This window comes from Podarcis gaigeae, assembly GCF_964106915.1.
Source record: "Podarcis gaigeae genome assembly, chromosome: 7".
Classification (NCBI taxonomy): domain Eukaryota; kingdom Metazoa; phylum Chordata; class Lepidosauria; order Squamata; family Lacertidae; genus Podarcis; species Podarcis gaigeae.
In genome coordinates, this window is record NC_139683.1 from 42,400,793 (window position 1) to 42,424,909 (window position 24,117).

Consider the following 24,117-nt stretch of genomic DNA (forward strand, 5'->3'; position numbering starts at 1 on the left):
AACATCACAACTCTCTTTCAGTGATGACAGTTCTGCATTTGGGACGCTCATTATCTGTGTTATCCAGCATATTCCATGTTCCAAAGTTCAATTGCCTTTTACGACTGCTAGGTGGTGACCCCACTGGGTGCGGTAATCCAGTTAGGGGAAAAAGTGAGGCAGACTATGTTTAGGGCACCTTTTCTAGCCCCTCCGCCTTTTTGGGGTGGGTAGAGTGGATCTTAAACAGGACTGCTTAGTTGTGGATACAGCTGCCGAGCTACTCAACTGCCTCATTGAGTCAGAATGACTGAATCTGTATCCACCGCCCATGAGCTGGTTCATGATTAGGGGCTTCCAGATTTCATGCCTCTGTTACCATTTGCTGATCGTCATGGGACTTTTTTGGGTTTGGGGTGGGTTTTCGGAAGACGCCTGTGCGTGAATTTGTTTTATGTGTGTAAATTAGTGCACGCTGACCAATGCACAGTCTTCACAGTAAGGCTCTGTTCCGATAGCATGAGTATCACAATGACCGGTAGATTCTTATCTGCTGCAGCCTTCATCCATCTTCACAGCTGTTGTAACATACCCTTTGTTATCTTCTGCCTGTTCTGCCTTGAGAACCTATTGGATCATTCTTTGTCTAGCTCCTCCCCTTTGATCTTACCACCTTAGGTGAGCCTGCTGGGAGTAGGAGACTCAGGATGGCTTCGCTCACAAGCGTCATGATCCAGTGAGTGAGTGATGATCCTGCCCCAGCCTTATCCTATTCAACTCTCCTGGTCCATGGTTAGGTTAGCGCCGTGCTCCTTAGCCGCGGTGTCATATATCAGCCCCTAGAGGGCGATGGTGTCATAGGAAGTCTGCAATTACCACCCATGTTTTATTGTTGCATTAGCACACTACAAGTTACGTGCTGTTCCAAAACCTGGCACTTCTCCGACTCCAATGCAGAAACCATCATGGTGAATGTCCGAGCGAATCTGACCCCCTTCTCTATTCCCCTCTCTCTCTGCTCGGTTTGCTGCGCCGGGTACATAAACCTTGCGGTGGTGACCGGCTTGCCCGGGCTGCATCGGATACGAGGCGGCGAATCGCAGAAGCCAGCTGTCAGCGTCGATGTGAACAGTGGGAAAACGGAGCATGTGCAGAGCACCATTCGCGCGCCCATCTTGCCCCTGCTGAACAGCCATTCTCTGCATGCAACTGCTGTTTCCCACTAGGACACAGATGATCCTATCTTAGGCTCTCACCATGAGCGGACGAATATCCACAGGATCAGTGCTGAGTGGATGGAGGGGTGTGGCTATTCTGCCGTGTTGCAGTGCCTAGCGTACCCATCCGGAGGGCCGTGAGCTGCAAAGTAGTGAGGAGGCCTGGATCCCAGCCCTGTCTCAGCCAGCGAGCTCACTGGGTTGCCTTGGTCAAATCAGATCTCCACCGCACAGTCCCAATCAGGATTGTTATGAGAACAAACTAGGATCCATTCCTTGGGAGAACAGCGGGATACAAATGTGGACGGAAATAAAAATAAATTTATTTACGTGAAGCAATGGTAAAGCATGGAATGGCGCTCTGTGTGTGTATGAGAGAGACGTTAATTATGTGCTTCACAACTGAAGCAACAAACACGGCCGTCTAAAGGCGCCTGTCCCTAAATCTGAATCAACCCAGAATTTAAATTCGCCCAGCAGCCCCACCGCAAGATTCCAACGAAGTAAGAACAATTCTACTTGGTTTCAGTTTAGATTGTGGGCTCCGGGTTTTCTACCCTACTTAGGTAGCAGGGGGGACGCAGGTGGCGCTGTGGGTTAAAGCCTCAGCGCCTAGGACTTGCCGATCAAAAGGTCGGCGGTTCGAATCCCTGCAGCGGGGTGCGCTCCCGCTGCTCGGTCCCAGCGCCTGCCAACCTAGCAGTTCGAAAGCACCTCCGGGTGCAAGTAGATAAATAGGGACCGCTTACCAGCGGGAAGGTAAACGGCGTTTCCGTGTGCGGCTCTGGCCCGGAAGTGTCTCCGGACAGCGCTGGCCCCTGGCCTCTTAAGTGAGATGGGCGCACAACCCCAGAGTCTGTCAAGACTGGCCCGTACGGGCAGGGGTACCTTTACCTTTACCTAGGTCGCAAGGCGCACGCCAGGATCTCCCTCCCCCTTTATTAAATATTTTATTAGTTGGATACAAGAACAATATATAACCAAACACAAGGAATCAAATACAATTTCCCCCTATCCCCCCCCCCAATTAGCGCCAGGATCTTGAGAGCCCTTGTGCCGTCTGAGAGACACCGCCGAGATTTCTTTGGCCAATGGGAAGATGCGGAGCAGACCTGCTTTCTTCTCACTGGAGGCGCCGCTTCAGGGTCTTTTCGCAGGCATCCAATCCAGTTTCTCAAAAGGCGGGAAGGCTGCTGGGAAGCCGCCTCATGCTGGAGGGCCAGTCGCTATCAGGGGGTGGAGGAAAGGGAAACTCCCTCGAGTTCTCCGCCCGTGGCTATAAGATGAGGGAGCCCCCGAGAGAGCGGCTCCCTTTAGCCGTTGCCATGGCCCTTCCTCCGGCCTCTCAGCAAGTGGGAGAAGCGGGCGGAGGTGAGGAAGAAGCGGAAAGTTCTGCTCCCTGAGCTCCCCAACTTGGCGCCGTCGCCTCAGGGCAAGGGGCTCCTTGTTTTTCGCGCCCGCAGGAGTTGTGGGCTAATAGTAGTAGCAGCAGCGTCATGCTGGAGCAACGAGTGGCGTCGGCGGCAGAGGCGCTTCCCTTGCCTCAGCCCCGGCTCCAGCCCGCCCCAATCCGCGCCTTCGCCTTCTAGACCCGCGGGTATTGCCCCTGCCGTCTCGTGAGTCACTGGAGGTTCCTTGGCGAAAGCGCTTCGTTTCTTTCTGGCGCTTCGCAGAGCGGCACCGTCGGCGGCGGAGAATGCGAGCGCGCGCCGCTGCGCCGACTTCCCCGCGCGCCAGCCCGGAGCCAAGGTAAATTTGCGCGCCCGCTCACCTGGTCCACCTGCAGCTTCTAGCGAGCGCCTTGTGAGAAGGGAAACTGGCAGCCTCTAAATCTTGGACTGTTTGTTGCCTACTCGACTCTAAAGTTCCTGATGACTTGATTTTTTTATTTATTTCCAGTCCCCCCTCCTTTAATCTGTCTCCAGTTTTCTGCCAGGACGCCCCTGTTTATAGCCGTTGCGTGCCCGACTGAAGTCTAATAGCTTCATGCAAGGCTGGATTTTGAGCAGGTGGCCGGTGCCAAAATGAAGATGTCCTGATGGGGAGAGCAACACCTGTTGAATCTCTGCCAGGCATCCAGTTATAATTGGACAGAAAGGTTCTGCCAGTAAAAACAATGAAATTCAGATGGCAGTCCTGTTGGGTTTTCAGGTTCAGTACTAAAGTAGTGGGTTTAGAGAGGTGAGGTCAGGTACTGGTGGAAAATGAAGGCTTAGCTATGCTGTGCCTAATGAGAAGTAAGTGCAAATAACAGTGGTACAAGAATGTGGTGTCTTACAGCACTGTCTAAGAAAGTTGTAGCCAATAACTATATGTTGTTATCAGTTTACTCTGTGCTGTTACTCCTTTTGTTGGCTGTGAAGGTGTCCAGCTTCTGAGAGGGTCAAGTAGCAATCCAAATGGGCAGGGTGCCCACAACCTCCTTTTATGATCCCTGTGAGGTAGATCTTACTATATAGATTGTGCCATGCAAGATTGCAGATGTGGTTGGTTACCTTGCCTTAAATTCCACAAGCTACTTTATCCAGCATCTGCTGTGACAAAGAACTGCCAACAGCAGTTGCTACTTCTGAACATCTTTGACACTACAGCTGGTGTTGTGGATTCATCTGTCCTTTTAAGAATGCAAAAGAAGATTAAAAGAATGTACAGGGCAGGACACCTTGAAGGGGGCAATGCCTGTTCTGTTAATTTCCAAGGGAGTTAGTGTTACTTTTAGCCTGCTGGGAACTTGGAACTGTCGAGCTGTGTGATAAGGGGAGACTCTGCAACAAAGAGCATCTGAGGTAATGCCAAAGCAGAGGTGCTCAACACAGCTCAGACTTTCTGTGCGTATTGAGACAGGCAACATGATATTCATTCATTAGCATCTGTCAAGCTGTGAAGCTATGGTTCTTTGGACCCTCTGTTGCTAGTACTCATGTAGTGTAAAAGGGAGTCGATTGCTCTCTGTAGTGTAGCTCTTTCATTTTAACTGCATCTCTCACCAAATTAGCTAACAGCTCTTTTTTTCCTGCTTCTGCTCTAGAAGAAGGCAGTGCTACGTGCTCTTGCTAAATCCAGAGTACACAGAATATGGGCAAGGTGTTCTGGAGGATCCTTTCCTTTCCATAGATCTTAACTATCTGAACTTTCATTTACTATGAGCAAGAAAAGGATGTTCCTCAATCACATCACCCTTGTCTATTTCTTTATACTGCTATTGGTGAGCTTTAATTTCAAAAGTAAGTTCAGGGAGTTGTCTTTTAAAATCTTTGTGCAACAGTTGCTAATTGTAGATGCTTTATTTAAAAACGATGATGGAGTGGATAGTAGCTAGTTGCCTGTTTCCAACCATGTGTTTGGAGTGTGACAAAATCTTTGTGTCTGTTCTATAATCCAATGTACTTGTCTTTCTCTGTAGACATAACAAGTCAAAGACACTTAGGCATGCTTAAACACCAAGGTGGTTGTTTTGCTAATCATATGTTCTGCATAGTTTCTTCCAGCTTCCCAGGTGTCCATCATATGCTGCTTTTTGGCACATGGGATGCGGGTGGTGCTGTGGGTTAAACCACAGAGCCTAGGACTTGCTGATCAGAAGGTCGGCTGTTCGAATCCCCCACGACAGGGTGAGCTCCCATTTCTTGGTCCCTGCTCCTGCCACCCTAGCAGTTCGAAAGCACGTCAAAGTGCAAGCAGATAAATAGGTACCGCTCCAGCAGGAAGGTAAACGGTGTTTCCGTGCGCTGCTCTGGTTTTGCCAGAAGCAGCTTAGTCATGCTGGTCACATGACCCGGAAGCTGTATGCCGGCTCCCTTGGCCAATAAAGTGAGATGAGCGCCGCAACCCCAGAGTCAGCCACGACTGGACTTAATGGTCAGTCCTTTACAATCGAAACATATTCAGTGAGGTCTCTAAAGGTCAAGAACTCTATAAACATCTAGAGCTGGAACGGCAAATGTGCAGCCCTTTTGTGCTGGACTCCCATCAGCTCAAGCCAGCGTGACCAGTAGTCTGGGATGATGGGCGTTTATTTCATTTATTTATTCATACATATTTATACTTGTTTATTTATACTTTGCCTGGTGGGTGGGTATGTTCCCTATCAGTCACCTGATGTCATCATGGCATCACATGACTGACAGGTCAGTGGCCCCACCCACACATCAAAGTTGGCCCTTAAAGTGGGGATAGCGGATAGGTAAATAAAGATCAGACTCATTGGGTTAAAAATAAATAATTAGAATGAACTCTAATAAATATTCTTATGTGTGACAGGAATGCATACGGACAGTTTGGGTGTGCAGGTAGTGTCACAGTGTGAGAGCACGTTTAGGTTTCATTACTGGTCATTCAAATGTAACTCTTTTTACATATGTGAGAGTTGCAGTCAAATTGTGGGCAGATGGTGCATTTGACATTGTAGTACATCATTTGCAGCCTTTACATCAACAGAATTCCTATTATGAAGAGAGGAAAGAGCTTGAGTAGTATATTACAAGTGGTGGTTTCCCCCCCCCAGAAATGACAGTTTCATTGAAGCTTGTGCAAGACACATTTCTGGTGAACTGTGCTTGTGGAATTTTTAACAAACTTTCCCCGTGACTCATGGTTTCTCAAAAGAAGCAAAAGGCTGGGGCTTTACCAGTGTGCTTGTTTTATCCAGGCTGAGCAGTTTCAGATATTGCAGGGGAATAATAACATGTATGCAAGATACAAGTCTATCAGTAACTCGCTTTCTCAAGCCAAAACTGACTGTGGTTCTTCTATTAAATTCCAAGGATGAGAAATATTGGCCACCACCACTCTTAGAATTATTAGGTAAATTGTATTACATAATAAAATTTGGGAAAATATTTTTTGTTCCACACAAACTTTCATTAAAAACTTATGCTTTGGGGCATGTTTTCTGATTCCTCATGTTGCTAATTGCTCTGAAAGCTTTTTGATGTCCTGTTTCCCATCAGAGGAAAAAGGAAAGTAGAAGCAAGCTGCATTGCAGAAAGAAAAATAAGAATCTCTGGAGTCATCTTCTGCATGCACGCTATCACGTACTTCCAAGTACCTTGTGCTTAGACATGCAAATCAGGATCTTTTATCAGATGAAGTGATTCATTTGAGTACCATGTAAGTGACTGTGAAGCGTGTGGCCTGAGAAGGATTGAACATTAAATATAAACATTTGCAGGCATAACAGTCATGCTGGAAGGATTTTGATACTCTGAAATGTGGATGGTTATTTTTGTTTTTTTGCTTGGGGCCAGATTGAGGGTTCATCACCCCTCTGAGGCATAGCATAACACAGGTACAGACATTACATCTTCTCTCCCTCCTGAGTCCCTTGGTTAGGGGTTCCAGTGAAGGCATTTTTGGGTTCCACGGCACCCATTGGCACCAAATTAGTGACCCCTGGGTTAGAGAGTAAGGCGAGAGCAATTACTCTCTAGCACAGAAAGTTAGAAGGGAGAAAAGGAAGGAAAGAGAGGAAATTGATGATGGAGGATGGATTAAGTGGCCAGCCAAGTGTGATGGAAGGAAGAGAGAGAACAGGAAGGATGGAGATGAGGTCTGAGTAACCACTGTTATTTTCTTCACTGGGGTTGTTCCATGACAGATCAACACAATAAGGAAGGTTTTTTTTTTTAAAAAAAAGAGTAGCAGCAGCCCTTCAAGGTAGTGACAAACAGGTATGATGCACTCTAGCAAAGTTATGAACACAAAGTTACAGAGAGAAGTAGAGGTGATATCTTATGAATACTTTGGCTGGCACCCATTGTCCTAATCAATTGAATACATCAACTTTTGGCATATGCTTGTTGGGTCTTGCTATAAATATCTCTTGATTGCAAGCCAAAAATGATGTAGCTAGTGCAAGCCAGATATAAAACAATAAGGGATTAATAAAACTGTTCAGTATCGTGTCATATGAGGTCTCTCCAATAAAAACACAGCAGTGTTTCCAATTCTTTTGGCTCAGTTTGACCTGTTTCCATTAAAATAATTGAGAACTGATTGTCCAGTCTCCCCAGGTTCTAGGTCAACATTTTTTTAAGTTCAGTTAAGTTCATATATCTATATATTTAACTTAAGTATATATCTGTCAATTAAAAAAAACTTTCATTTAATATTATATAAATTTAATATACTAGTAATTCAGTCCCATTAGGGGAAAAGGCAGGGCATAAATAAATATATGATAATAATAATGACCTAGTAAACACTAACAATAGCTAGTGACTTGCAGCATGTGTTCTGGGGAAAGAGAAAGTTAAAATTACCTATTATATTAGTAAAAGTCTATCACCATGGCAGGTGATATGTGTGTGTGTATGTGTGTGTCTGTATGTGAAAATAAGAAAATAAGCTCTGTTTTCAAATACAGACACATACAGAGACTTCATCAAGTGATTCTTTTTTCTGGAAGGGTCAGTGAGTATAGTGACAGATCCGCACATGTCCCTGAAGGCTCTCCCCTCCCCCGAAGGATCCCTTGCTGAAGGCTGCTCACCCACACAATAGTCTGGTCCACACATAATTTAAAACCATAGTTACCGTATTTTTCGCCCTATAGGACCCACTTTTCCCCCTCCAAAAATGAAGGGGAAATCTGTGTGCGTCCTATGGGGCGAATACAGGCTTTCGCTGAAGCTTGGAGAGTGAGAGGGGTCGGTGCGCACTGACCCCTCTCGCTCTCCAGGCTTCAGGAAGCTATCAGCAAGGCTGGGGAGCCCGCAGGAGTTCCCGCAAGGCTCCCTAGGCTGCAGATAGCAGCCTGCCTCCCGGCGCGCAGGCACCCTGAAGCAGAGCGCACCGGGCAGACATCCGTAGCCTGGGGAGCCCTGTGGGAGTTCCCGCAGGGCTCCCTTGGCTGTGGATAGCAGCCTGCTGCACAGAGCGCGGGGCGCGCTGAAGCAGAGCGCCCCGCGCTTCGGGCAGACATTGGCCAGCTCCGCAAGCTCGGGGGACAGCGGGGAGGCAGAGCGCCGCCATACCGCTGTTCCCCGACCTGGTTTGGTTTCCCCAACCTGGTTTTGGGGGGGAAATAAAGGGGAAAAAATTTCCTTTATTTCCCCTCCCCCCAAAAAACTAGGTGTGTCCTATGGGACGAAAAATACGGTAAACTAAAATTTAAATGTGAATGTACAGCATGCCAGTGCTCTTTGCTGAAACCACAGGTGGCTCACACTTCCTTTGTTCCTACTTCACTGTTGGAAAAGTCACCACTCATGGGCCAACTGTAATCATGAAAATTTTGGATTTTTTAATTTTTCTGGGCTTTTTTTGGGGGGGGGGGGCGGGGAGCTGCATCTGAATTTTTGCCCTAGTCAAAAGTAGTTTAACCAAATATTTGAATAGGTTGGGTGGTAAGTAAATGAAGCACTGCTAAATGTTATTGGCATCCATCTGTCTTGAGAGACAGTGGAGTGCGCTTCCAGGGGTGAAGTCAAGCAGCTGGAAATTCACAGTGCTTGCTGGGGCTGCAGAAATTGGTAACTCATAACTTCTGCCTCCTGCATTGTTTTTACTACATTACCAGCATCAATGAGACCTCTTTGACATGCAAGCTTGGACCGTGTGTATGGAGGTCCTGGGCTGCCAAGACAACAAGACCACCTTGTTTTGAGTACGTAGCTTGGTGAAACATGCTTGAAGTCTGTGTGTCCTCTGAAGGCTCTCAATCCACTGTTCACAATCACTGATGTAAAATCTGTGATGGAGATTTCTGTTTTTGCTCATCTTTCCTTGGTAGTGCAAGGTTGCTTACTCATGTTATAAATATCTTGTTAAAGTATGCTTTGGATAACAGTGATTGTTTTATTTGGGCAATTTTTCCATAGTGACTTCATACAGAAGTTGCATTGAGCCCTGTGAAATTAGAATTATGAACACAATAAAAGGTTGTTGATAAGGACTGTGTTTTGAAGAATATATTCTGTGCTATTTATACTTTTACTGTGACTTGAAAAATATTTTTTCAGCACATAGTATGCAGTATTAAATTGATGAATTGTGAGAAGGGCATTCTTAATAAAGTTTGAATGAATAATGTCAACATTTACCGTTATGTTTGCGGTGCCACGAAGGAACACATAAATCCAGTGTCATTCTATGGCATCTTTTAGATTGGTGTGGATAAAGCTTTGGCACATTTGCAAATTGGAAAAATTATTGTAGGCATCACACATACGCAGTAGCCACATCTTATTCTATTTCCTATTGACTGCAATAAAGTGTTGTATGTGCACCTATGAGTGACATGTTTGTGACCCCTGCTCCAAGTAGCCTGTGCATAGTGGGCAAGTCGACTTGTGCTTGCCCAACCAGGTTGTGGGGGAGATCCCAGATTCTCAGAGGGTTTGAATCTGGTCATGTTTCCTTAAAGTCTCAAAACGTCAGTTTTTAAATTACCGCAAGGCTTAAGAAAATGCCTTCATATTTATGTATCAATGCTTGAAAACACTGTACCTGAAAACTGAGGGTCCTGAGATGTACTTATCTTGAATTCTCTCATCTTCCATCATATTTTTTTCCAGATGGGTTCTTACTTTGTGAACGCAACATTTCATTCCAAAATAACGGAAGCAGCTGATATTATTGTTGGAATCTTCTATATTATATTTGGTAAGAGTGATTGTTTGATATTCTCTACATATGATTGTGATATTCTCTACATATGATGATGATTTTATTTCACATTCTAGAAAACAAAAGAAGATTTTGTAACTGTGCCACTGGCATGTGTGTGATACTGTTTAACTCCTTGGTCCTGATTACCCACCTGACCCAGGAAGCTGTTTGTGGACAAACACCGGCTCCCTCATCCTGAAGCGAGATGAGCGCCGCACCCCATAGTCGCCTTAGACTGGACTTAATCACCGAGGGGTCCTTTACCTTACCTTTTACCCATGTATCTGTTTTCTCATTCCCGGCCCAGTCTGAGCTTTGCATTGCTTATGTGTGCTTTGGTAGTAGATGCAAAGGCTGTAGGTGACAGAATCTGAAATATAACCCATCCAGAAGGTGGCCACATTTTCCTGTGTGAAGTACATATGGAACTGGATGGACCAGCTGCTAGAGAGGAGAATCCAACTGTAGTATATATAGACTGGAGGCCTCTGCTGCACTCGGACCCCAGCAAACCTGGACTCAGATTTCTGTTCAGCTGTGAATTCCTGGGACAGCAATGGGCAAATTACAGTCTTGAGTTTCGCCCATCAATACAAAGGGAATTTTAGTGACTTGCTTCACAGTATTGTAGTTGGAATACATAAAGCAATATGCAAAATTTCATTTTTTAAATAAATAAGTGTAATAAAATAATTACATTTGCATTGATTTAAATTAGTTTATGGAAACCAATTGAGCTTTTTTATTATTGTATTTTCTTATATTTTACACTCCATTTTTACACAGAAGCGTCATGGAACCCAAGGTGAAATACATGTGGTTCCAAGGTGGTCTCCCATCACCTGACCACACTTGTTGAGGTTCAGTAAGGTGGTGCCTTCATGTGCCATCAGACCTTTAGAGACTGAGGTGTTTTCTAGTGAAGGAAATAATCTTTAAGTAATGACAACATAGGGTCTTTTGCATCTTTGAAGACTAACAAATGCATTATACAACAAGCGTTCATGGATTAGCACCCATTCCATCAGATGCATGACGTGTAATCCTCAATTGGTAGGCATAGATACACATGGGTGTTAAGTGGGGGGGAATGTAGAAGTTGGAGTTAAATGATGATATAATGCACAAAGTACACATTGGGGTTTTCACAGACATATTGATGTGTTGTAGGAAGCAGTGTTTTAGCTGAACTTTCACACATAAAGAACACAGATTACAATTACTGTGGGAATAATGTTTATTGTTTCCTGGCAAGCTAGCAGAAATTTATATTGGACTTTACTGAATCTGAATCTGGTGACTTTCCTGGCAAATCAACTAACTCAAGTACTTGATGAACTAAACATTAAGACTAAACATCTCTGAGACAGTCCAGGACAGGGACAGCCAATGTGGTGCCTATTAAATGTTGACAAATTGCAATTTGTATCATTCAACAGCATCTGGAGAGCACCACATTGGTCACCCCTGGCCTAGGTTCATAGCGTTTTAGAGCCAAATCACATGTGACTTGGGATCTTTTGGCATGTGTTCTTTAGAAGAAGAAGAAGAGTTTGGATTTGATATCCCGCCTTTCACTCCCCTTCAGGAGTCTCAAAGCGGCTAACATTCTCCTTTCCCTTCCTCCCCCACAACAAACACTCTGTGAGGTGAGTGGGGATGAGAGACTTCAAAGAAGTATGACTAGCCCAAGGTCACCCAGCAGCTGCATGTGGAGGAGCAGAGACTCGAACCCGGTTCCCCAGATTACAAGACTACCGCTCTTAACCACTACACCACACTGGCTCTCAGGCACAGGCACAGGGAGTTCCAAATTTAATTGGAAGAGAGGTGCTGAGATATAAACTGTTTTGCCTTTTCCTCTATTTGGTTTCTCCAGTGTTGTGCCTCAAAAGCTGTTCTTACCCTATTTTACAGAAACACAAAGATATAGCATAAAGCCTTTCCATATGGTGCATCTGTGCACAAAAGAAGATGGTAGCCATTATGGTTCAGAGGACTGATCTGGATGTGATATATTTGCCTTTAGCTTTGAGCTCAATTAGTGCCTTGAATAAATTCGCTACTGCTCATTTTAACAGTGCAGTCAGCTAGGTTAGCTGTGGTCATCATGAAAACCTGATTGGCAATATATAAAAAGCTTGAGTGGCTTTTTAGCATTTTGTGGAGTGGGCTGCAGTCTGGGTCAGCTTAACTTGCACTAAATTTGGTTCATGGTAAGGTGCCATTAGTTCCCTGCTGCCTTGTTTTATGTCTAATTTTTTTCTATACAGATAGTATACTTTTTATTATATGGGTCATATTCATTAATTTTTACAAAGTGCTCAACCACTTTGGAGGCAAAAGTGATAAGAATAAACTGGCACTGAAGGAAAGAGAACAATTTGGAAATCATGCTGCAAAATTATTATTTGTAAAAACCCCTATATAAAAAATCATGACTAGTCATCCCTTTGCCCTGTATGTTTTTCCCTCTAAAGCCACTGGAGAAAGGGACAACATGCTACTTTCACACAAAGTCAAAATGCGAATGAGAGTGAAAACAGTTAACCCTTTTTTGTTTTGTCCTACAGGCATATGCTCCTTTTGTGGGAACAGTATCCTCCTCTATGTTTCCTACAAGAAAAAGAACATATTGAAACCAGCAGAGTACTTCATGATCAATTTGGCCATCAGTGACCTTGGTATGACTCTGACCTTGTACCCTCTAGCTGTTACATCCAGCCTTTCACACAGGTGTGTTCAATGTACATCCACTGGAGTTCTCTGTTAGTAGGAAACAGTAACTAAACTTTTCTTCTTCCACATTTTTTTATTGCTATAGTGATGAATAATTCCAAGGGCTGAGAAAAGCAGTCTTTCAAGCTGCTGGCAGTAATTAGTATTCTGAGCTGCACAACACTGTTGTCACTAGGATACCTTTTGGGGAAAAGTTGCATTCATTCAGTACAATTACTCCACCTGGTTTCCTTATTTTCAGTGGAAGGAATAACAAAAGATCCAGCTTCCCTTTCTACAGTAATACATGTCATTGTTACTTAGTTACAAATGATTTTTATTTTTTTTACAGAGTGAAATTCAGTTACAATTGAAATGAAAGGAATACATTAGTGGAATTGCTTATGTTTCTTTTTCAAGGTTATGCGTTCTGACGCTCATGACCCCATCATGAAAACTGCTGTAGCCACTCCCCAGGGATAATCCGTAGCCATGTCTCCAAGGAGAATCCAAAATTACAGGCAGTTGTGTGGATCTATTGCAAACACACACGTGCAATTATACATTGTTACTTGGGAGTAAGCTCCAATGACTGCATACATTGAATTTGTACAGTTTTACCTTGGGTTACAGACGCTTCGGGTTACAAACTCCACTAACCAGGAAGTGGTTGCTCCAGTTTAAGAACTTTGCCCCAGGAAAAGAACGGAAATCGTGCGCCAGTGGCAGCAGAAGGCCCCATTAGCGAAAGCGTGCCTCAGGTTAAGAACCGTTTCAGGTTAAGAACGGACCTCGGAAAGAATTAAGTTCTTAACCCAAGGTACCACTGTAAAACACAATGAGCTTTAACTAAAAATATTTATCCAGCAGAAATAAAACTGTTAGCTTTTAATTTGAAATGCATAAGAAGGTAAAGGACCCCTGACAGTTAAGTCCAGTCATGAACGACTCTGGGGTTGCGGTGCTCATCTCACTTTACTGGCTGAGGGAGCTGACGTTTGTCCTCAGACAGTTTTTCCGGGTCATGTGGCCAGCATGACTAAGCCACTTCTAGCAAAACCAGAGCAGCGCACGGAAACGCCGTTTACCTTCCTGCAAGTGCAGTACCTATTTATCTACTTTCACTTTGATGTGCATTTGAACTGCTAGGTTGGCAGGAGCTGGGACTGAGCAACGGGAGCTCACCCCGTCACGGGGAACCCCGACCTTCCAATTGGCAAGCCCCAGGCTCAGTGGTTCAGACTACAGCGCCACCCGCGTCCCAGTTGAAATGCATACAATTTTGCAAATAAGTGTTACTGTTTAAACTATTGGTAGAAAAGTAGGAATTCCATCAAAGAAAAAGAAAGAAGCATCCAGCATCTGCTCTGTTATTTTCCTCATTATCTGGCTTCCTCTATGCTATGCTTGTCACAAAAAAATGTAAAAGCCTCATTACTGTCTCATTCACTTGCCAGAGCAAGGCTTCTTTTAATTACCTGGCACTCTTGCAGATGGTGACATCAGTCCTGCTTTGAAAAAAAGTCAGAGTTGTGCTCCCCAGTATTCCCTGCCATTAGTTGTAATTGTAAATCTTTTGCACAGCCTATGAGTGGTTGAAAAATCCCCCCTTGTACTCAGAAGATTTGAACAGTTGCTCATGCCACTTTTGACCAGCTCTAGGTACTCTTGGGTGAGATCAATTTCAGTTAGGCTTTTGGCACTGAGACTGTCTTGGTTGGTCTATGTCAGGAGATAGACACAGATTTAAGAGTTCATCTTTGGGACTCAAGTTGATGGGGGCAGTTAATACAAGGTAGGTATTATATTAATATGGCTTATTATAAAAGTAATTTTCTTTAATTTAAAGATCTCGTTCTTCTACGCACTGCTGTCATAATGGGAAGGGGCCCAGTAAAGTACAGTGGTACCTCGGGTTAAGTACTTAATTCGTTCCGGAGGTCTGTTCTCAACCTGAAACTGTTCTGAACCTGAAGCACCACTTTAGCTAATGGGGTCTCCCGCTGCTGCCGTGCCACCGGAGCACAATTTGTGTTCTCATCCTGAAGCACAGTTCTTAACCTAAAGCACTATTTCTGGGTTAGTGGAGTCTGTAACCTGAAGCGTATGTAACCCGAGGTACCACTGTATCTGATGGCAGGGTGTCAGGAAGCCATGTGGATCTTCAGCACTAAAGTCTTACAATGTCATTGAGTCAGAGAGCTGGAATCAAAACACAATGGCTCTCCTATCCCAATTCAATTTTTAAGGTTGTCACTTGTTGTCTAGGGCACAGTAATACATGCCCTATGTGGTAAGTGATTTAGGAAAATACTTCCCATCTCAGTGTCATGCAATCCAAAACTATTTTAGATTGATAAGCAAAGGCCAGTGTTCTTACTAGCTAATGCAGATAAGAATGGTTAAATCTTACAAGCTAGAAAAAAACTAGTTGAACCTTATTGGGCTCATTAAGTCTGTCGTAGCTATCTATTGAATCTTATTCATTCAAACCTTTCTAAGGAAAGTGTTTAGATACAAAGTGATGCTGGTAAGTATGTTGCATTATTCTTTTTTTAAAATTCAATCTTCATTGGTTTATAAACAATACATACAGAAAACATAACTCATAAATGAGGGGAAAAATTACAGTATATTGCATTATTCTAGAATTGTTTATCCTTGGAACAAATGTGTCAAATTTAGTATAGGTATGGGATATATAAAATAAATAGACAAATAAGCAAACAATTGCAGTACTCCTGCAACTCATGTGAGAGAGCATTACACTGGAGTTTCCTTTTCTTTAGACTTCAGTTCTGTCTCAATATGTAAGAATATTAAATCTGCACATCCACAATTTTCAAATGTGCCTTTTCTCCACCCAACTTCAAATAGCCATTTTTCAAGTTAAATGGTATCAAGCAGATGCTACATGCCAGAGATACAGGCAAGATACTGAACGCTTTTATAGAATGGTGTGCTATTTCTTTAATGAGTTTATATATTGGTCAGAATCCTTCCAGATGCATGCTGTGTTTTCAATTATGTTATTTAAATTTGAAGCAACATAATTTCTTTCATGGGATGGTTACAAGCATTTACGTGCATTACTTTTTTATAGACAAATAAAGATACAGTAAGTTCCCTCTTGGCTCAGAATGAGCATGGACTATAATCAGTATTGCTATCTCAGTACAGTAGTGACCCTTGAAAGTTACTTTTGAATATATGACTGAACAGTAGAGAAAAGAGTATTTTTTGATACTAATAACTGTTTCATTTTTCTTCCTAGGTGGTTATTTGGCCAACAGGTTTGCTTGTTCTATGCATTTTGTGGAGTATTTTTCGGAATCTGTAGTCTGTCTACACTAACATTACTGAGTACTGTATGCTGCCTAAAAATTTGCTTCCCAACTTACGGTAAGTATTTTCTGTTCTTTCCTTCTGCACAAATTTAGAAGAATCAAGAGTTATGCAACACTAATTTTGGTACTAAATGCTTTAGCGAGGTTATCATCATGGCAGTTCTAATATGGCCACTGAGTCTCAGGAAATGGAGTGTTAGGGAGTGTGATCTCTCTCTCTCTCTCTGTCTTTCTCTCTGGCTCTCTCTGTAGAAAGGTTCCCCCCTTTTGTGAATAATACTGTTATAACTTGCATTGGAGGGCTGTTGAATAGCAACACAATGTACATGTCATGACAGAACATAATTACTTGCTTACTATGTATAGGTCAGGGATGTCCAACTTTGACCTTAAACCCCACCCCCCCAAAAGGGGTAGATCACTGCCAGATTTTAATCATGTGAGTAGATTGCAGTCTCTAGGAAGTTGGACATTCCTGGTATAGACCAACCTGGGTTGCTTTGCTCCTTTGGTTTGGACATAACACTATGTTTCACTCCCCACACTGGTCATGGTTGGTTTCAGTAACTATTGGGTTGGGCATACTAGTTGTAGCTAATGAGAGTTAGAATCCAATAAATTCTGGAAGGCCATAAGTTAGTCACCACTTCTCTATAGTCAGTAAACAGAGAGGCCTGTATTTTGATTTGTAGACTTAAAACCAGCTGCAGTATTATTACAAGCAACATCTCACCCATGTATTTTAAATGTGAATATTTTGTATTTCAGGGAATAGATTTAGGAGAGAACATGGTTGGATCTTGATAGGATGCAGTTGGGCCTATGCAGCCATTTTTGCCCTTTCCCCACTGGCTCACTGGGGAGAATATGGAGCCGAACCTTATGGTACAGCATGCTGCATTGACTGGTATTCATCAAATATAAACACAACAGCAATGTCTTACACGATTGTCCTTTTTGTCTTCTGTTTCATTATCCCCTGTGGAGTAATTGTTACCTCCTATACTCTTATTCTGATTACGGTGAAAGACTCCAGAAAAGCAGTGGAGCAACATGTCCTGGGACCCACCAGGATGAGCAACGTGCAGGCTGTTACAGCCAAGGTATTTAAAAAGCCATGCTCTTTTTTCTTCACCTATTGATTTGCACTCTGTTTTTTAAAAAAGTATTTCATTGCTTTTTCACATGTAATAAACATAATTCAAAGCCCCATAAACAACAACAATAGCAACTAGTCTGCCATTTCTTGGGAAAAGGCATAGCAGCAGCTCAAAATTAGAAACAGTTCCTAATGCATATTAAATACTCTAATTTAATAGGTCTTGCCAGATGTTTCCATGGATCTGTTGAGGTTGTTTCAATTGATCATAATAGGGAATTGTGGTTTAAAGAGATCAGGATCAAAGTGCTGAAGCCAGGTGTCAGGGGAGGGCACAGCAATTGAGCCTGGCACTTGTTCCCTGCTTAATAAAATGGGGTTCTTTTAAGCCAGGAATGATAGTTCTGACTTGCTACTCTAGATATGAAACTTTGCTGAGACTCTGCCTAGCTCTGCAGGGGAAAGAAACAAAGCATGCTTTGCCAGAAGAATTTAAACTTAGTCCTCAGTCTAATGGGTCCAACAGGCTCTTGTGCTCACCCCAAAATTACTAATTGCCTGAGCTATACATAGTCAAAAGCAAAATCCCATTGAGTTCAACAAGGTTTACTCTCCAGTAAGTATACAGAGAACCCTAACATGAAAGTCCAGAATAGCAATGATGACTAAACCACTAACTTCTGCACCCGGTACCACTTTCTCTTTCCCCTATCATGAAGGGAGACAAGTTGCCCCTTACCCCTCTCACAGTCTCTGTAGTTCATGAAGAACTTGGATGGGGGAGAGAGCTTATCAGAGGGGAAGACACTCTTGCCATTGGCATTCTAGCAAGGGGAACAGATGAGACCTTTTTCTTCCACTCTGCAATTTGGGTCATGGGAATAACATACGGGACTATTCCCATGACTAAAAATCAAAATGTGGGGGAACAATGCAGGCTATTTACATATTTTATCAAAATGGAGACATCTACAATACAACAAAACAGTTTTAATGTGGTTTGTTGTGGTATTATATTTTCCTTTGTGCTTATTTGTTGACTATAAATCTGATTCAAATTAAAAATTTACATGGCAGCATTTTGGAAAATTAGATTAGGGAAATAATCCTTCAGATATCTTTCTGTCTCTACCTCTTTACTGAGGTGGTACTAAAATGTAAGATAGCTAAGTTAGAAAATGTGTATCTTTTGGAGACAAATGGACGGAGATTGCCCTGATGGGACAAATCTGATGTTTTTGCAAGGACATTCTAGGGAGGAACTTGTTTAGCTTTTGGGCTGCTGGCTCAGTCAACATTTCAGGAAGGCCGAGCTTATTCAGTATCAGGCCAATGGTAGCTAGACTCTTAAGAGTTGCTTATGGGTAATTTACAAACCATTTGCTCAGCTGTAGTTCCACTGAGATCAACGAAGCCACACGATTCTATACAGCCTGTAAATTATGGTGTGTTTTAGGCAATGAAGCTCTTTGCAGTATATCACAGCACCATAACTTGTTTGCCAGAAGTGTTAAGTGCAATATGTCATCAAAGTACATTTTAGATGCAAGTTTCATTGTCCTGTTGATTAATGCCTGCAGAGTTTCTGTTTAATGATTGAACAGTCAGAGACTACATTGATTCTGGCCTGCAATCTGTCAATGTGTTCACTGTAATTCATGCAGTCTATGGAAGCTCCATTATTATGCTGCTAGCATAGTACTATTGTACTATCTAATGTCATGGAGGAGGCGAGCCTTGCTGCAAGGGGGGAAAAACTTAGTTCACTTTGTATTCTTTTGAATCTAGTCCAACATATATCAAGTTTATCAATGGAGTGGTGAAACTGATGACCAGATTGCTAAACACCTTTTGATTTAAATTCAGTCCTAAAGCAATCTTTAGCATTTAGTCTCTCCCATTTTAAAGGCTACATGAGTATACTTTAGAAAACAAATATAAAAATAGATACAATTTGTGTAAACTCTTGCAAAGGAGGCAAAAGGGTTTGTCTTGCTGTAGGCCCTGTCAAGTAGGAGCCCATGATAATCTCACCAAATATACACATCTGTTGCAGCAATACTAGTTTAACTTAGGGAAATGTCCTATTATTAACTGTCTCCTGGACTCAACAAGTCACTTCCCCTAAGAAGGGGAAGTGATAAGTTGTACTGGAATATAGGCTTGAGCATACAGATGGCAGGGTGCCCACTCACTCCAAGCACCCTGTTGCTATCCCCAGGCTGCATAAGCAAAGCATCGTAATTGCCATCTAGTCTTCCTGATGTGGTCACTGGTGCTAAACAAGTTGGTTTCCATGGCTGCTGTGCACTTATGTTGACAGTCTTTTGCCTTTAATGGAATCTGTGGATAGAAGAAGCAAGAGAAGAAGGCTATGATATTCTGAAATTATACTGAAGCATGAACAGGAATTGTGTTTGGCACTGAGTTTCCTGTCTAAGAACAAAGAATCCAGTTATTCTGACTTCTGTTCCTAATACTTTTCATGGTGCCAAAGATTGCTTGTTGGTCCACATTTTACACTTTTAGAAATCTTGGCTTGTGAACAGGACTATCTTACCAACTTTTACACTAATGCTAGATTTAGGGTTGGTGCTATAACCAGACCCTTGATTTTCTACAGACCCTGGGCTTGTAGGAATCTTAAAAATGTTAATGTTTCATTAAAGTTCACGGGGAAGGGAATTAGTGCTCACACCTGGATCTCCAAGCTGAAGTTTGCCTTGTGCCACCCACTAAGATGGAGGGAGCCGCCTTTTTTCTATGGCCAGTGTTGTAGCATACATGTTACTCTAATTCATAATGTGGCCTCCATGCTCCAGCAGTTTTGGCCCAACTGGAAGTAAGCATGGGCAGGCCAAAAGTGATGTTTATGGCCTGCTTACTCAGGATGATCTTGTCTCTCATGCCAGGCCAAAAGGGGGAAGAGTGACAATAGAGTGATAGAGACACACCAGGGGTGTGGCGTTCGTTGTACCTTTCCCCCAGTACATTCTTCAATGGAGGAGTGATTGGAATCAGGTGTGCATCATGCTTTATTAAAAGCGAATGTAGGCAGATGAAATGTGTCCTGGACTCACTTCTTCGGGGGGGGGGGGGTGTGTGACTTGCCAAGCCTCCTTTGAAGAAAGATTGGGACTCACTGAGTGCATTCTTAGGACCTCCCCTTCACCCCTAGGAGGATTGTGACAGCAGATAATGGTGGGGAGGTAGCCTGTGATTAACTGCAGCTGATCAATCTTTTAATCTGTGAGAGCTTTTAGCTCCACTAAAAAGAACAGATGCTGGCACTATGAAATATGTATAGGTAATTGGTTGTCAAAGCAAATAATTATATATCCTCGCTTTATTTATAGTTACAACCAATATTCTTAAGTGCTAATATAAAAAAAGAACCTTCCTATTTCAGAACTATTATATACTCCATTTGATAAATGTTTCCGAAAAATGGAGGAGATCAGCAGGAGATAAACAGATAAACAGGCTTTGATGTTGACATTCTCTTAATATTTTAAAGCACATTTATAGTGGAGGTGAAATTGTCTTTATTGGCTTTTATCTTTATTGAACCTCACAAAGTTGTTTGATGTTTTGCATATGCATCCAGAAGTGGAAGCAGGTATGGTCAAAGGTGGACCTAGCTTGTATGGCCAATGTTCAGGGATGATGGGAGTTGGCGTCCACTGTTGGCCACAACAGTGGCTACCCCTGCCATAAAGACTAAAATATGAAGCACCTTTTAAGGATCACCTCACTTTTTGAGGCTTTGTGACTGGTGCTTTTTTCCTCTTCCATTTTTTGGACTGAATGTAAGATTGCATGAAATGGCATAATTCTTGAGTGCTTTGTAACGGTCAAAGTGTTGGGCAGAATGCAGCAACAAGGCAATTTAAGTAAAGACTTAAGTTGCCTCAAATAAAGAGTTTGCATACTCTCTGTACTCTGTGTGGGTGGGTGTGGGTATGTGAATGTATGATCAAATATGAAGGAAGAACACCACTTTTGTGAGCATGGAAATGCTGTTTGCAGGCTGATTGCTCATGGGCTCTCCCAAGTTTTAACCTTGGAAAATGGAACAACCATTGCTATGCTTTGGTAGCAAAGCCCATAGTGTTTGCTTTGTATGAATGAATTCCTATTGCACTAGCAGAGGGGAAGATATGGGACCTGAGCCGTGCAGCCAACTGCAGAGACTGTCTCAGTTCTCCTGCTGCGGATCCGTCGTTGAAGTGTGAAATCATTTTAAAGCATGCTTTTATTGTTAGTGCTTTTATTGTTAAATCACTTCAGGGTATAGGAAGCAACCAATAAACTCACAAATAAAGTAAATAAGAATAGAAAATATCTTTATTTTGTCTGCCATTTAGCTTGCAAGATGCACCTGGATCTCCTTGACTGTGATTGGATGCTATGCTCTTTGAATATATTCATAGCCATTTGTAGCCTATTTGCAATCTTGGCTGCCCAGTGTAGGTTATAAACTCTTGGGAGGGACCATATCACAAAGTCTAGAGGACTGAAGGAGCTAAATGCATGTTTAGTAGCTATTGCCACTGTTTATTGTGGTGGCAAGTATGCATGTGGAAAAGGGCCAAGTATTAGACAAATTTCCACCAAATGAATTCATCTGGTTCACATTATTAAAAACAAAGCACATCTTATTTAAAACAATTAAGCCAATGAGATTATAATATCTGTGATGACACCGTAATTGTTAGAGCTGCAAACTGTAATTAAATAGACTAAAAGCCAAACCAAATCTGTTAATGGCCCTGAAATTGACTGACAGTCATGTCATCACTCTTAGGCAGCTGTTGCTTGGAGGTGGGACAGTGAATTAGGCAATCCATTGATCTAACCCACCTACTGTTTTGTTGTTTTGAATAGCACAAACTTTCTTTTCTTCTTTTAACTTTGCAGCTGAGCATTGCTGTATGCATTGGATTTTTTGCTGCCTGGAGCCCATATGCCGTCATTGCCATGTGGGCAGCCTTTGGGTCAATAGAGAGGATTCCTCCACTAGCCTTTGCTGTACCTGCTGTTTTTGCTAAGTCTTCAACACTCTATAACCCAGTTATGTATCTTATGCTAAAGCCTAATTTCCGAAGCACTATTGCCAAAGATTTTGCTGTTCTCCAACAATTATGCATCAAAACTTGTTTTTGTCTCAAGCATGTACAGAGCTGTTCTTACAGATCAGTTCTGGAAGTTCACTCAAAATCATTTAAGGGAAGACATGAATCCAGCAGTAACTCCATGCAGATGGTAGAAGGATGTTCTTATTTTCCCTGTGAAAAGTGCAACGATACCTTTGAATGCTTCAAGAACTACCCAAAGTGCTGCCAGGACAGGCTAAGCACCATGGAACACACTCTTCAAGAAAACATACCCTTGGAAAATAAAATTCAATCGAACGCAAAGCATGCTTCTGAAAAATATGTAAAGGTTGTTGTCCGAGGAGAAAAAAACAGTGAGATTGATAGTTTGGAAGTAACATTAGAAAACATACCTATGGATACTAGATTTGTCAACGTCTAGAGTATGTTTAATCAAATGCTCCAGGTAATAATTTAATTGCACCAGACATAACGAATGTAAAACTTTTCTAAGCACTACCCTATTTTTATACAGTTATTTTTATTTCCTTATTACCCATGGGAGGACGAAGTAATGCAGCATAAATATGTTTAAAAGTGTATTTGACTTTCATCATGTCCACAACCATACCTATGTGCATTCAGAACAAATTATGTACTACTGCATTTCATTCACTTCTGATTTTTTGAGTTTCAGAACTTATGTCCTTTGCTTCACAGAAGCAAACCACTTCATACTTGTGAGGCTTTTCTGCAAAACATTAATCCTTCAGATGCTTGGTAAAAATATTTTATATGCTGCATATTCAGCAAAAAGCTTGGTCTAGGTTGGATTTTCTGAGAGTGCTTTCAGAGAGGTATTGTCCATTGAACTGTTAATAGTTCTACAAGGCATATGGTACCCTCACTCCCTGCCCCCCCAGAGGCTATGAACAGTTTTTTCCATTTTCAGCTTAGGCTACTGTTCACATCTCCTTTCTCATGCAGTTTTCTTTCTAGGAGAGGGAGTGAGAAATTTTCCTTTCTCTGGTACATTCCCATGTTGCTCTTGGAGCACTTACAGTCAGTTCCACTCATGCATGAGTGCCCCAGCCTGGCCTTTCAAGAACAAACTTGTGAGGGGCCAGATGTTTCCTGTATTTCTGAACTTACAGCATGAGAAGCATTATAAGGCTATCATTACTTCTTTCAACGAGGCACCTACTTCTCCCACAACAAAACTCAGAGGCTGAGCCACTTGGGACAAGGTGCAGAAGATATTAGCTGCCCCTGGGCTGTAGCCAGGGAAGGACACACACACACACACACACACACACACACGGATCACTTTATACTCTGTCCACCCTGGAACTGGCACCCCGCTCTTAAAAACATTTTCTGCTACCATACTTACCTGAAGGAGGTAATTAGTGTCACTGAGTTGTCAGTGCCTGACCTGACCTGAAGACAGATAGTGCCGCAAGAAATTATTTGGGAAAGGTTGCTCTTAACCTTCTGTCCCTCTCCCCATAGCTGTTTTGCTTTGCAAAAGCTGGAGAAGGGGGTGGGATGAGATTTAAATACAATAGTGAGACATTCAGACTCTTCATCTCGTCAAAAAGCAATATAATCAAATGTAGACGTATAGGATGGAGGATACCTGACTTGACATGTGAAAAGGACCCCAGGATTGGATCTCAAGATTATAAACTATTAGCTGCTGAAAATGAGTTGATAAGGTTTTGCAGCTTCAAACAAGGCTAATATTCTGCACTAATCATACCTCATCTGGAGTACTTTGTTCAGTTTTGAGTGCTGTGACACAGGAAGGTTATGGATGAATCAGAAACGGTTCAGAGAAGAAGAATGGGTGGTTAGAGATGTAGAAAACAAGTTCTCTCAGAGAAGGTTGAAAAAATTGGGTATCTTTAGCATGAACAAGAGAAGACTGAGAGGAACATCAAAGATTCAAAGGACTGATACATAATACTTGTTCTCTGGTGCCCTGGAGGGCAGGACTTAAGGACAGTTTTCAGCTGAACATTAAAATAAACTTAACAGTAGGAGCAGTT

At 42.6% G+C, this 24,117-nt stretch overlaps 1 protein-coding gene across 6 annotated transcripts; it reads left to right on the top strand.

Annotated features, from left to right (window-relative positions):
• The first annotated feature begins 657 nt into the window (after positions 1-657).
• On the top strand, positions 658-24,117 carry LOC310848598 (opsin-5-like). 6 transcript variants are annotated; one of them, XM_083747917.1, is made up of 8 exons: positions 5,086-5,187; positions 6,843-6,865; positions 9,713-9,800; positions 12,380-12,542; positions 15,799-15,926; positions 16,640-16,756; positions 16,901-16,974; positions 21,891-24,117. In XM_083747917.1, the coding sequence occupies exons 3-8, from the start codon at positions 9,713-9,715 to the stop codon at positions 22,506-22,508; spliced, it is 1,188 nt and encodes a 395-aa protein (XP_083604043.1). In that variant the 5' UTR covers positions 5,086-5,187; positions 6,843-6,865; the 3' UTR covers positions 22,509-24,117. The 6 variants fall into 6 exon arrangements, with proteins under 6 accessions (XP_083604041.1, XP_083604042.1, XP_083604039.1 ...); XM_083747916.1 differs by lacking the exon at positions 5,086-5,187 and adding an exon at positions 2,131-2,945 and having other exon boundaries at positions 6,793-6,865; positions 16,640-16,974; XM_083747912.1 differs by having other exon boundaries at positions 16,640-16,974.